Genomic DNA, 14,270 nt, shown 5'->3' on the forward strand with positions numbered 1-14,270 from the left:
GCCAAATGTAAATACTTTATAATTATCATGCTATATAAACTGAAGTCTTAAGCCCATGAAGGGTCTGTCCCCAAGCTCCACAATGTGACAGACACGTCAGCTACATACAGCTACAGAGATGTTTATACATCATTTTAGTGGCTGGATACTGATTTCTCATTTATTGTAGGAAACCAGGAAACCCCTTTCCCTTCAGTATTCAGATAATGAAACTACTTTTTCACATATATTCACAGACCATTAAGCTAGATAATATTTGTATTTTGCAGAAAATTGGACAGCGTCCCATTGCCAACTCAGCGACTCATAAGGCAGTATTTAAACTGGATGTTAGACTGACTTAGTATTCTTAGCCATACCGCTCTGCAGCTAGAAGAATCTACAGAGACCAAATTCTCATGGAGTCCCAACATAAAATGCACATAATAGCAATTCACTGTAGGTGCACACAGAACTATTTTGTTTCCCACCGTGAAGACAGACAGTTGAGCTGCACACATTCATAAAAGTGCACTGCTGTTTATTTGCACTGCTTACAGTACAAGTGAAGTCAGACTGACAGCAATGAACAGCTCAGTAGGGTAAGAACAAAATGCTCAAGTGCTACAGTACATCTGTTGTCACTGTTCCCCCCTCACACTTTTTCTTTTTTAAACTGTTATTTGATTTGGCTGGTATCAGCTAATCACTGTTACTTTTGTAATCAGGGCTATTTTTAAGACTTTGTTTTCTTCCTCTCTCGCATACTGGATTTCAGGTTTGAGGATGATGAATGAGTTGGAGGATAAGTGTTTCAAATTCTGACTGCACCTTCAACAATTTAATTAATTAATAACCTATTTGGAAGAATTCTAAACATGGGGACTGAACAAAGATACTGTGAGAGCCACTATTACTTGGTCATTATTACTTCTAGCTGGTTTGGCATACAGATTTATATCTATGGCCTCCCCCACCTTCTAATTTTAATCTGTTGTAACCAAAATAAAACAAACACAACAAATGCTATGAATATCCCCTACTACGCTTATTGCAAACATTACCTTCTGAAGCAAAGCTGAGCTCTGAGCAAGATTTCAGTGAGTCTCTGCTTTGCCTTCTCCCTTCCACAGACTACTTAGCTTTTTATCTGTGCCTCCCCTCACCTTCCCCACCCCAGGTCTATATACACTGCTACAAAGAGACTGGCTTCCCCTCTCACATTCTCTGTTAATTTAAACTGGGTCAAATGAGAAGTTTTAAAAGATTCCTAGAACATCTGCTGTTCCAAGGACCTCTACTATTCCCAAATACTTGGGATATTAAACAGTATCCAATATTAAAAGCAAGCTGAAAATCTTCCAAAAGAGGGACAGTAACTTACTTTATTTTGGTCACAGACATTAGGATCTTACATGATATTCATCAGGGAGGAACAAATCCAAGTCTTGGTACCTTTAGTGATTTTATATGGACAGCATAGCAAAGATGCAGGAGTGTTTTTATTTACACGGACCAAAGGCAAAGAAACACTAAATGCACTCCCTCGAGATTATACATGAAATGCAGAACCACACTGAAAAGTGAACCACACTAGTCTAACGCTCTGGCCTGATCCTCTCTTGTTTTCTCCCTTCAAAATCAGCAATAATCTATACCCTTTTTCTCTGCTGATCTAGTAAAACTAGCAATATTTTAACAAGCAGCTTGAAAACAGCACATCCATTTCATGGCATCATATTACCTTCTAAATCAAAGGTGACTGAGATGCTAAGAGCGTACAATTACTAATTTGTTAGTCGTTAGCCTGAAGGACTTAATAGTGTATAATCAGTTGTTAAGGTACTACTCCAAACTTGACAGCAAAAAAACATTCTGATATTAACAACTCGTAACACAAAAACCAGGAGAAAAAGTAGCTGTAATCACTAAGACTTTATTTGTTCGTTGTGCTGACTCACATCAGTTTGAGACTGACATCAGCTTCTTTCTTACATGATGCATCGCTGCTTGGATTTGGAAGGTGTGTGTATCTGAAGTTTAAAATGCAGGTGACAATTCAATAAAGTTCCCTGGCAAGTTACACAACTAGTCCCTTTCAAACACCTAATGAGCATATTGAGTACAGAACAACCCTCTTTGCAGTGTTTATACGTACCTTGGAAAAGCATCAAAGCAATAGGTTTTCCTAGTGTCGGGAAAAGCTACCCGTAATCCAGACATCAAGGGAGAATGAAGGATTACTGCTGCACACTCGTACCGAGATGCCAGGTCTACTGTAGGGACAGTACCAATACTCTGACCATACAGAATAATGTTCTCAGGACTAACACCATACCTGTAGAGAAAAGAAACATCCCTTAAAAAAACCCCAAACTCCAAACCAACAAAATCGAGACATATTGCATCACAAAAGCAAAAACCAAACAAAACAAAACAAACAAAAGGAGAGGGGGATAAAAACCAAAGCATCGCTCCTACCCGTTGTAGCTCCTTAAAATCTATTACTAGGAAACATGAATTTACAAGTCTAAACTTTAAAACAGTCCAATAAAGTAAATAATGAAAATATTACACAGGCTGAAGAGAGCTATCCTCAAAGAAGGAATGTCAGTTTGTTCATTCATCTTCACCATCTTCATGAACACCTCTTATCTTTCACTCCACAGCACAGCAAATTATAAATTAGACTTCCCCCCCCATCCAGAGTTACTCTCAGGAATTTCAATTAGATATTCTGGAGGTTAACAACCTTTCCATCATTAAACAAGATAGTTACTCCTCTGCCCACCTTTCTTTCCATGCAGCTGGAACAAAAAGACCAAACTGCCTTGCTAGTGTAGCTAGAGACACCACAGAGGATAAGAATTTGAGAGGACAGATCTGTTATTTTTTCAGTTTCTGATCAGCATAAATTGTTCCTTTTTTCTTTTCCAGTTTAAATATGTCAAGCTTATTTTGTAACTACAAAGATATATCATTCCATAAAATTCAGGGTTCATAGGGAGTCTTGGATGGCTCCCCAATATTCCCACCCACTCTACAAAACTGTCCTAGCTTGTGTACTGTTTCACAGCTGCAAAGAAGTTGACAATGATACTAATTCATTTTTTACTTGAAGTATGCAAAATATAAAAGGAATTTGGAAGGGGCATAGGAAGAGGCAACAGTGGCTATGAAGATGTGAAGAGTACGATAGAATTTGGTCACTACAACTTGTTAGGAAACCTGCAAATCAAAGCTGTTACTCAGTTAATTATAAAATATTTACCCAGAAGATTTCTATGTATAACTCCACTTCCTATTGCAAGCTGTATAAAGCATAATTGAGTGCAGAACAGAACCCATTTCTCTTAGAAAATTATTTGTGCAGAACATGTCTTTTTGCCAGTCTACACTGCCTACAGTCCTGCTGTCACTGCTATGACAATGAAAATAAAACCCTACACTTTAGTCTATACCCAATGTACACCTGGAAGGTTTCAACTTCCTTGCCAAGCCGATAACGAGGTGTATGGCAGGCCTGGATAGTACTTGACTTTCAGGCAGCTAAATGACTGGGTATGTGCAAAACAGAGAAAATTACAACCGAAGAATAATCAATAATTAAAACTACAATAGAAGAATAATCCAGTACTAATCATCCAACTACAGGCTGTCAAGATTGCCTAGTTTTATGATGAAGTAGAACTAGACTGGATTGTAGCCTCTGTGAAACTGGAATTTTCTTAATATTTCTATACTGCTGAGCATAAGGGCACTTTTGGCATCTACTGTAATATGAATAAGCAACTGTATAAAAATATCCCCTTGGAGTAAAATTTTATCCTCTTGGTAACCAAGCATCAGCTCACGTTGGTGGTCTATCACCACAGCCATGGCCTGACGTTTTTAAAAGAGATGTTGTGAAGCTCTTCTAGGAGCATTTTTTACCCCTTACTGTTAGAAATAGTCCAGTACACAGTAAATAGAGCCTAGCTGATTTTGGTATGCATGTTAACAGGATCTTGGCACAAAGCCTTTTCCTCACAGACTTCATTCTGGCTGTTGGGTGGGGAGGGCTGGAGGCATGTACCTTTGAGGGCAGGACATGAATCCAATCTATTGATCTACCAGCTATTGCATCGTATTAAACAGGCAGAAATGTACCAACATCAGAGAATATAAGGAAATGGGACAGAAAAAAAAGATCCACTAAGTGGCACTTAAGTAGGGATGGAACGATACTAATGCTGGTAGGCTTTGCAATACCATCCTGAACTCCGGTATCATGATAAATGTAAAGTCCCCTTTCTAAGAGGTTTACAATTTAAGCAAAATATGGAAACAGACGTTTTAATGAGAATCACAGGATAACAGGATAGCAGACGGTAGCAAGAGAATTCCTTCAACACGTACAGTTGCCTTAGTATGGCAATTTTCTTCAACATTCATCTGCTTTGGACTCACACCTTTTCATGTAATTTTGTTTCTGAAAACAGCTCATATTGTAAGTGGAGCACCTTGTTGCTGTGGCAATAAACAATTACAATTTCATAGTATGCCAATTAAAGTCAGATATAGTCTATAGCATCATTAAAAACACAGATCTCTAAATTTAAAGTAGCCCTTCATCACTAAATAAGTGCTACAACTATTCAGTATCTTAACTCCGCAGAAAGGCAACATGACAATTTTGAAGGAAAAAACCCCCACCTTAAAGTATTAGGACGCTGAGTTAATGCACTTGTAGCCTGTCATTAGGTCAAATGTCCTTTCTACTTTGTTTTCCTACTGACAGACAACTAAAGGATTCTCTTGGACCACTTCAGTTAGGGACAGTCCAACTTTCCAAGACAGAAGAGTTACTGTAACAGATTTATCTTTTAAGCCCTTTACCACTAGGCCATCAATCAGAAGGTGAGACATCAAGCTTACTGCAAACATCAGCAGAAACAGCTACATGTAAAATTTATTAACTGCGAGGCCAAAGGACATATGACAACTCATAAGCAAGGTCCATGAATAATTGACACGTGAGAGGTTCTTGGAGCTGAAGGCCAGGGCTTGGCTCTGTGATTCTCTGCTTCTTCACGAACTTCGCTGCCCAGCTGGTGACTCAGCAAGCACCGTTCAGCTGAGGTACAAAATGACCTGGGGATTTTTCTATCTTTAAAACACAGTATCCTTTAAGCGAAGGCTGGGTCCTTTCCCCACTCTCTGCAAACTCCCTTGTGGCATTAGATTCTGTGCAACAGGACTAGTGATACAGAAAGTGAAAGAGAGGAAGAGCAGACATGGGTAAGGAGGCAATGAAAGGGACACAGAAAAAAAGGAAAGAACGTGACAGAAAAAGGCAAAAGATGTTCTGAGAAAAGAAGAATCCTGTTACACTCTGCTTTCCTATTAAGGAAGAAAGTCCTTCCACCAGCTAAACAGCAGCTCCTATAAATATCTCCCTTGAAACACACGAGCTTTGGTCTCTGTGGAAACAGAGCTCCATTTGACGGAGCCGGAGACCCAAGTTAAATTTATGGGTATGCTCCTGCACTACTTCTGTGGAGCCCATCAGAATGTTCAAAACAAGCAGGGCAACATTGCAATGTGGAAACCAGCCTTCAGCAAAAACAAAGTAGGAAGCAATTCAAAACAGTTACTGTGGGCATATGTAAAACACTGATCTGACAAAGAGGAAAAAAAATAAAGGAAAAAAGGGCCGGCAAGCTTTGTTCCCCAAGGGAAGTCAATTACTGAGAAGTGCAAAGCTACTGTTGTTTAAAATGAAGCAAGCATTTCTGCTCCCCCTTACCCACAAATGCTTATCAGGTGGCAAAGTTCTCCAGCCTAGTCTACTCTCAATAACCCATGAGCAGATTATGCGGCTTATGGATTACATTTCTTATGTGTGCAGAAAAAAACCCAGCTATCTTCACAAGCAGTAGAGCTATCTGCACCTACAACTTCCCAATTCAGGCCAGGCCTACCTAAGGCACCAACACACTCCATAGTTAATAGTAACACAGTATTTTTATTTACTTATTTATTTTTGCCTGTGTTATTGCCTCAATTTATACAAATTAGGTTTACCAGCAATTCTGGTCTCCTTATGCTAGCATGAACTATGTGCACAGAAGTTGGCTATCAAGAATCCAGACCCAAGACTCTTCTACTTACTCCTGCACAGAGCAGTAAGAGACCTCAGTCACACCAACAGGTCAGTGGGACAGAGAAGGTTGGGCATATTGCTGACAGTGAGTACAGCAAAGGATGGGACACGATTACCTCTAGTTCAGTCTGCCTAGCTGTATAGTTGTGGCTCAGGCCACATCCCTCCTCAGTTTCCTCATACAACACAGATGATGGTATCAATTGCCTTTGTAAAGCACTTAATGCTTTCTGGCTAACAGCACTATGTACAAACTATGTATTACCATAAAGCATCTTTAATTATGAGAATAAGATACTGATCCCCCCCCCTGCCCAGGGCTTCAGCTTTGAGTGATACAGATGGAAAGTTTACCATTGCTATTTTTACTCTCTCCTTACTCAGTTGAAAGCACTAGTGGAATGCTGCTGCAGGGACTACAGACATGTCATGCAACTAAAGCCCTGCAATGTTCACAGCCAGTTACAGCACCTGTGCCAATCCTCAAAGGTGGTAAATACATATTCACTAATGAGGCCAGTTCTTTTTTCAGGCTGACTGAATCAGTGAAGTTAACCACACCTTATATTTTCAGTTTTGAAGTTTTATGGTATTTGCTGTCCCAATATGCCTTACCTAAACTGGAAAGCATATAGAACTGCATGGATATAACAACAGCAACAAATTAGTTTCCAAAAACAGTAACAGTAACTATCTAAGCAGAGCATTTTGACTATACAAGCCCCATTTCATAATGCTGTCGTGACCTACTGTTTAACTGCTACTAAACTAAGGCAGCTACTGGTAGTCAAGTTCTTCCTTACAACATAGTATAGAAAGATAAAAGCCCAGGAAAACAAGGTAGCTAGCTCATGCGTTCTTGCAAGGAGACCGAGTTTGAAACCGTGCCCTCCCCTCTCAAGGGAACACCAGTGAAATAATTCATTTTCAAGACACAAAGAAAATACAGCATACATCAGGAATGACACGAATCATGCCACATTTGGAGGAAATAAGTGACTTCAAGTATTTTTACTAGAACATACATGTGCTCAGTTATAATGAGATCTTCATAGGCTATTCTTCAAGTCTGTTTCTTCCTGTTTATACAAACCCACTTGTCACAGCATACTACTCATTCCCTTTTCAAAATGCATTATCTCTAAACTTTATAATCCAGGTAATTTAGATTCCTTGTTAAGAAATGCAGATAGGTTTTTCTATAGCATCATTATACACTTCCATAAGATATGCATCTACATTTTTCAGAAAGAAGTGGCTATTTAATCCAGTATGAATTTAAAAAAAAATATCTAATTTTGAGGGTAGAAAGGAAAACCAAAAATCCTCAATCATGTAAAAATCCCACATGCAGAGTGCATACCTTGAACAAGAGTTTATGTTGTAGGACCTTCACGTTAAAAAAAACTCAACAAGATAAATTCAGTCAATAAATATTACTGCAAGTAACTTACAGTATCAGAACAAAACACTGAATTTCACATTGTGCTTCAGCAAGTACCACTCCAGCATGTCAGCCAAAATACCACAGAAATTACAGCAGATTTTCAGCCTAAATGCCAACACTAAATTGAGAGTAAACCATTAGATTAAGGATTTTTGGTGTTAACCATAACAACAACTGTCAAATGAGAAAAATCAGAATTATTTCAAGATTCATAGGAAACACTGGCACACAGTAAGAGTCCCTGTGCCAGTTCCTCATTCCAGTTTCCTTGAATTCACACAAACATAGGTCTAAAATTCTTCACTGTTTTACTGAGCACAATAGACACTGATTTTTTAAATTATGCGATGTCTTCTTCCTCCTCTACCTCTTTCTTGTCCAAGTCTACAAGTACTATGTGATTCAAGTTCAGGTACAGCAGACTCTCTTTGACTTCACATTTTCATTGTAGTAAGAGCCAAAAATGGTTTGCATAGTATTCTGGCTTATGAAGCTACAAAAAAAAAAAAAAAAAAAAAGAGACAAATTTTTTTGGCATATATCCCAGCACACTATCACAGGAGCAGACAAGTAATTCCACAAATGTGTTCACACTCAAAATACTTTCAATGGCTGCCAGAGAAATTTAACCAAGGAATCTGCCACAGTTTTATATCACTATTATTTTACTGCCACACCAGATAGTCATTTGATTATGCTATAGAGAAACTCCATTGCTAATCGATATAGGCTAACTAATACTGGAGCTAAAGAATGAACCCACCATGACTCTTGAGAACACCCTCTTAAAGGCTATTTTGGAAGTTCATTATTTGCAAATATCACACTACTACAGGCTTGCTGGACTATGTGACTGTGCCGCTAATCCAGTGATGTACCAGCTCTTCTTTTCATATAAATAAATGGATCAAGCGGAAGCAAGTTCTAGGCACTTCTTAGGACGATCATTTGCCTGCAGTAACTTAATTATACCGAAGCATGGATCACTACAACTGCTTCTTGATTTTTGTCTTGTGATAATCAGTGATCTGTTATGAAATACTGAGAACTGTGCTCAAAGTTCAACCCAGTCCTAACAAGGATATTAAATATCACTGGTGAGCTCAAGCAACCATGACAGAAGCAGGTGATCTACACACTGCTGAGCAGTGAAGCCAGTCTGCCCTGAACAACCAGGGTAGGTAAAGGAAGGCTATTTCATGGCATTCTCTGGTATAAACTGTAACAAAATTACATTTTAGATTAACTGAATTATGCTAATCTACACTGAGTAGCTTAGGGTGAGGGTGGGGTCTTTTTTTAAAAAAAAATAATTTTCAAATAATACTAGTTCCTCTAAAAAAAATCGCTCCTTTTTCAAATACAACCTTAAATTACCTTGTGTTCATCTGCCTTGAACATAGGCTCCTGAAGATGTCATATTTCAATGTGGGAAACACCTTCCCTAACTAAAGTAAATCTGCTCAGCACTCAGAGCAAAACCAAGCACTCTTGAACAGTAAATCCATTCCCATCCTTTTTTCCCCCCAGTTCCACCATTACAAGCGAGTTCCTTCTTCCCCTTCAACACCCATTTTGTTGGGGGATTTCATGCCACACCATGACAGCACTTCAACGTGCCTGTCTTGTACCACATGTTTTTAAGCCAACTTATCACCACCTTACTGCCAGTCCAGTCATGCCACAGCTAAGCAACCTAGCAGGTAGCAGGTCCAGTCTGCGGTCTGTCTTGTTACTCATAAATCAGGCTCTATCCTCACAACCATTTATAGTTAATGATCTCACAGCAGAGATTGTTTGACAACTGCAATCAGACTGCATCCATCCATTCTAACTTTTCAAGCATTTTTCAGAAATAGAGTCAAAAGAAAAGTGAAACATATAAGCATTTAAAAAAAAAAAATAGATAGTATGCATCATCAGCCAGGAAAGAAGACTTCTGCAAACTTGTGTTCTGGAAGAAATCTCTTCCAAGCTAGCTGAACAGTAGCAAAATGTTGTGATACAAAAGACAGAACGGGGAGAAAATATGCAAACTGTGCTTGCGGTTCTATTTTTTATTTTTTTAAGGAGCTACAAAGCAAAACCTCTTTTGTATTCTCTTGTACTGAGAACTCAACTGTACCTATAAACATGACTCTTCACCACCACAATAATCCAGAATACTAAATTTTGGTGTTTGGTTTATGTTAGGTTGCTCATTTGTCTACCACATGAACTAGCAGTTTTATGTATAAACAACAAAGAGATTTGGAACAGTTGCTTCTGACTGAGGGTTTCCTTCTTTTTTTTCCTAGATAGCAGGGAATGAGGAAACAGTTTTCAGTAAATGTGCATTGAAATTTAAGCAGGAACTTGTGCCATGGGCACGCTGATATAAGAGAACAGAATAACTTTGCCTCTACAGTCATTAATTCTTTCATATCAAGCTACAGTTAGCAAGAAGGCCACTGACAGGCAAAACCAGACTCTCATAGGGCATCCAAGAAAAATGTGCAATGATGCGGCCAAGCCTTCCATTTGAAGTCCCACCTTCATCATTCCACTGCTTTATGACAAAAGGTAAATAACACTCCAATACTCAATGTGCACTCATGCAACAACAGGAAGGGAGCACTTTCCTAAATGAATTCCTAAATAAACCCCTCTAAATGTTGGGAGTTCAGTTCCCTAATTACAGGAGCAAATGCAACCCCAAACCACTGTATATTTAAATACTAGAAGCTAGCAACAGTGGAAATAGGAGTTAAACACATGGATATACTAAAATGTAATTCCCACTCCCTCAACTTCCTTTGCTTTAGCAACATTAGAAATCAGCTAGAGTTCTGAAGCTAGCACTGCATCACAAGTTTATGGTTTTGAAGATACACGCATGCTCTCTCCTCTTCATAGTTTCCCGCTTCTCCTAAAGTGCTTTTTTAGAGCAATCTTGATTTACACCATTTAGTCCGAAGACACAACAGATAGATGGCATACTAAATGAATCTCTCACTCCAGTTATTTTAAAAATAGACTGCTGGACTTAACTTTAACAAAGTATTTTGCATTTAATTAAGATGCTCTGTAGCAAATAAATGTGGAATACAGAAGTCTTAAGCTTTATTTATCAAAGACACGAAACCTTTACTAGCCCCTAAGAACTATCTTCATGACCACAGCATCAATAATTCACAAAAACTCAGTCAGCTACGTTCTATTATATACTTTTTACTGTAACTGGTATATAAAATCTATATATCCATTCTCTGAGGAACATTTAAATAACCTGAGACAGCAGAGAAAACTCTGTTACTTTCACAGAGCAGCTCAGTCTATAGTATCTTCTGGAGTAAAGACTTCATTATCTTCACCCCCAGCTTCTATCTCATCTCTATCCTGCTGTGGTACTTTTATTTCAGTTGCACACATCATACTCTATGTTTTATAATACAGCAGAGCTAAGACAGATGAGCATGCTCCTGACAACATTTAACACCCTAACATTAAAACTTTGACAATCCTTTTACTGTTGCAAAAAGCCTGCACTTTCACTTTGTATATCCTACACTCAAAAGCTGAAAAAAATGAGGTAAACTACTCCCTAAAATTGTACTCCTATAAGGGTTGTTACGAAGAACAAGAAAGATTTGATGATATCCATGTACCTAAACACAGTACCTTTTAATATAAAGACTTCAGTTGAAACAAGTATGTGTCAACTAATACAGAAACTGATTCCCTAGGAAATGTTAAAAAAAAAAAAAAGAGTGCAAATATTAACACTGGTTACGCATTCCCACAAGTTTTGTGCTTTCATAGCTGTTTCTTAGATTTCAGTTACTTCCAAACTGAAGAGTCTTGCCTTATTCCTGAGGCTGAAAATTCACAGTGAGCCAATGCATTCTGGCTCACCTCCCAAGCCTATCACATAACCCTCCTCACCACCCTTGGCTCAGCACTGGGAGGCTGAGGGTTTACAAGCCTGGAGGAAGCAATCTTGCTGCTCTCCAACAGCTCTCAAAGCATTTTTCTTTTTCAGGAGCACTGTATTATTCTTTTAGTACTCCCATCTGTTTATTGGAGCACCTCTGACACCTCAATCTTGAGCGCTGCTCTTACCCTGACTTCTCTTCACATCAAACACTAACTTTCTGAAATATTTCCCTTACCTCAGCATACCTATGGCACCACGCAATAGTTTAAGGCCACCCTGCCGCAGCACTGATTGCCATGAGCTGCACCTATGCACGACTTAAGCCTCTAAATTGGGATTACTTACCTGAGAAGGAGCGCAGTGGCTTTTGACCTGAGCTGCTACCTGCTCTACCTACCTCTGAGGTTTCTACCCTTTTGTCAGGTACAGCTCAGCTGCTTGAAGCAAGGAATAATTGCTGAAGCACACAAACCAGTCAAGATAAAAAGAAATGGCACCAATTAAGTTTTCTTTAAATATATCGGGGTGTAGTTTCTGAAAAAAGTTATCACTGTATATGCAGATAATGAAACGAGACTAACCCTAAACTGTAATCAAACTGCAAAGCTCACCTAAAGTTTCACACTTCCAGGTTTGCACAGCTGATTAGCTATACACACTATAACTTAATAAAAAAGGTATTCCCAACCTAAGAATCTTAGAACAAAAGTATATACAAATTCTGCTGAAGGCAACTGTCTAGACTCTCTAAAAGAATTAAATGGTTTGCTAAGCTGGAAGTAATCCTTTGGAGACTAATATTAGAAAGGCTAGATGACAAAAAACTCAAAGCAGACCACTCAAAAATGTTGATACCTACAGGGCTTGGCTGGAACTATTCAGGCAAGTAGTCCCACCACTGATTTAATTCAACTAACTACTTTTTCTTTTTTTTTTTTTCTTTTTGTTTTGGGGGGGGGGGGGTGTGGTTTGTTTGGTTTTGTTGGTTTTTTTTCCATTCTTGCCTTCCTTTTGCATTCTCTTCCACCTACTTATTGTAATTTTATTTACTTTTCAGTCTTTAAGTAAAAGCTATTTCATCTACAGGTTTTACAAAGAACCTCACGTTTTCAAAGATTAACAGCATTAAATGACTAGTTTTGCTATGATTCTTTGATATAGCTTACAAGCCATTAAACATGAAATATGTGGCATTGATGTAGCATTTTCCTTACATCACTTATAGACAGTCATAACTATATCCAGAAAACAAGCTGATAAAAAAAAGATTCAAGTATCATCCCCATAATGCTAATGGAGGAGAACAAGAAAAAGTTGAACTGTCTCAACAAACAGTAGGTGCTTGTATCCAAAATCTTGTTAACAGCAGACAATGTTAAAGCCATTTTCACACTGTTCTTCAAAGATCCCTGGAAATCTGAATGCAGTCTCTCCCACAGAGCACCAGAGCCAGAGTCCAAGAGGATTACATGGGAGCTGGAATGGATAAGGCCTTGCAAGTATGCAAGCACACAAACTGGACGCATCATTTCTTCCCATCCAGCAGCATTAGTATAGCTCTGGCAGTGATTTGAGAGTCTCTGACAGAAAGGGGATGAGAGGGCAGAAAGGCAGGATGGAGGACAAGAACAGCAGAGAGGTCCTGATACAAAGTGATTAGTACCAATAAACTGGTCTAATATTCCTAAAAACAACTGACTGCAGATGAACGCATCTGTCTCCCATATATGAATATTTTATCAGCCAGCATTATATGAAGATGACTCAGCTGGCAGTAGGATTTCTTTTTCCCTTATATACTTATATTAATATGCTCAAGCACTGCAGAACAACAAACAGTTATTAAATAAGACTGGGCTTCTCTCAAAGATATTGCATATCTCAAACACTGAAGGTCTCTATGCAGAAGCCAAGTGAAGAACTGTCATGACCTGTGTTATCCAAGAGACCACACATCCTGCTTGGATAGTCCTCTTTAATCCTCTGGAAATACTTCGTGTTTCTTTCAGTTACTCTAACCATTTCCACAGATTTAAAGACAAGCAGTATTTTCTTTTGATTTAAAAATCAAAACAATAGGCGCTTCCACTGTGCTGACACATCTTATGAATCATAAATAGGAAGAAATCCTACTTGGGTAAGTGACTGTAACCTCTATTTTTCCCCCACCCCAAATAAGAGGGGAAAACGCATACAAATCTTGTAATTGCTCAAACACTGAGCTTTATTAGTGTGAATCTATATGCGCTTAAGCATCTGCTTTCAAAGAAGTGGCAAATTCACAGCCTCACAGAGAAGCACTACTCTCCTGATGAGTGTCTCCTGCCTTCTCTCAATTATCCATTTTCAGCTAGATTTGTTAATATTCTTACAAATATCAAGAGTGATAACTGTCAAATGGGAGAAGACAGTTATTTCATGAAAGCAATCTATTACTAGAAAAGATTCTTCCAACATCTTTTCAGAAACACGAAAATCAGTGTTCTTTCTTGCTTTGTGCCATTTTTATATTGGCACTCTGACTTTTAAATCAGACTCGTCAATTCCTTTCTTCCTAAGCATCCTCAAGTTATTCCATTCCTGTCACTCAAAGATGGGATGACTTGACTCTACCAGAATTAAAGATCTGTTGCTTCACAAAATCAACACTTTATCAAGCCAATATTTAAACCTGCACTGTTTTACACTTTGTTTTCCTCTGGCACATGTTCCTTTAATGAACTTTTAGCACAATGAACGTCCAGGCCCCAGTAACAGTCAATATAAAGCTGATTAAAAAAATA

At 38.5% G+C, this 14,270-nt stretch overlaps 1 protein-coding gene across 1 annotated transcript in view; it reads right to left on the reverse strand.

The window, feature by feature from the left end:
- The window catches only part of ABHD17C (abhydrolase domain containing 17C, depalmitoylase), a 30,229-nt gene that overhangs the window by 3,154 nt on the left and 12,805 nt on the right, over positions 1 to 14,270 (reverse strand). The window contains exon 2 of the mRNA XM_049812480.1: positions 2,138 to 2,317. Coding sequence (XP_049668437.1) covers positions 2,138 to 2,317 — 180 coding nt within the window. The remainder of the gene's footprint in view (positions 1 to 2,137; positions 2,318 to 14,270) is intronic.

The sequence above is a fragment of the Accipiter gentilis genome, chromosome 10 (genome assembly GCF_929443795.1).
Source record: "Accipiter gentilis chromosome 10, bAccGen1.1, whole genome shotgun sequence".
In the NCBI taxonomy this organism is placed as follows: domain Eukaryota; kingdom Metazoa; phylum Chordata; class Aves; order Accipitriformes; family Accipitridae; genus Astur; species Astur gentilis.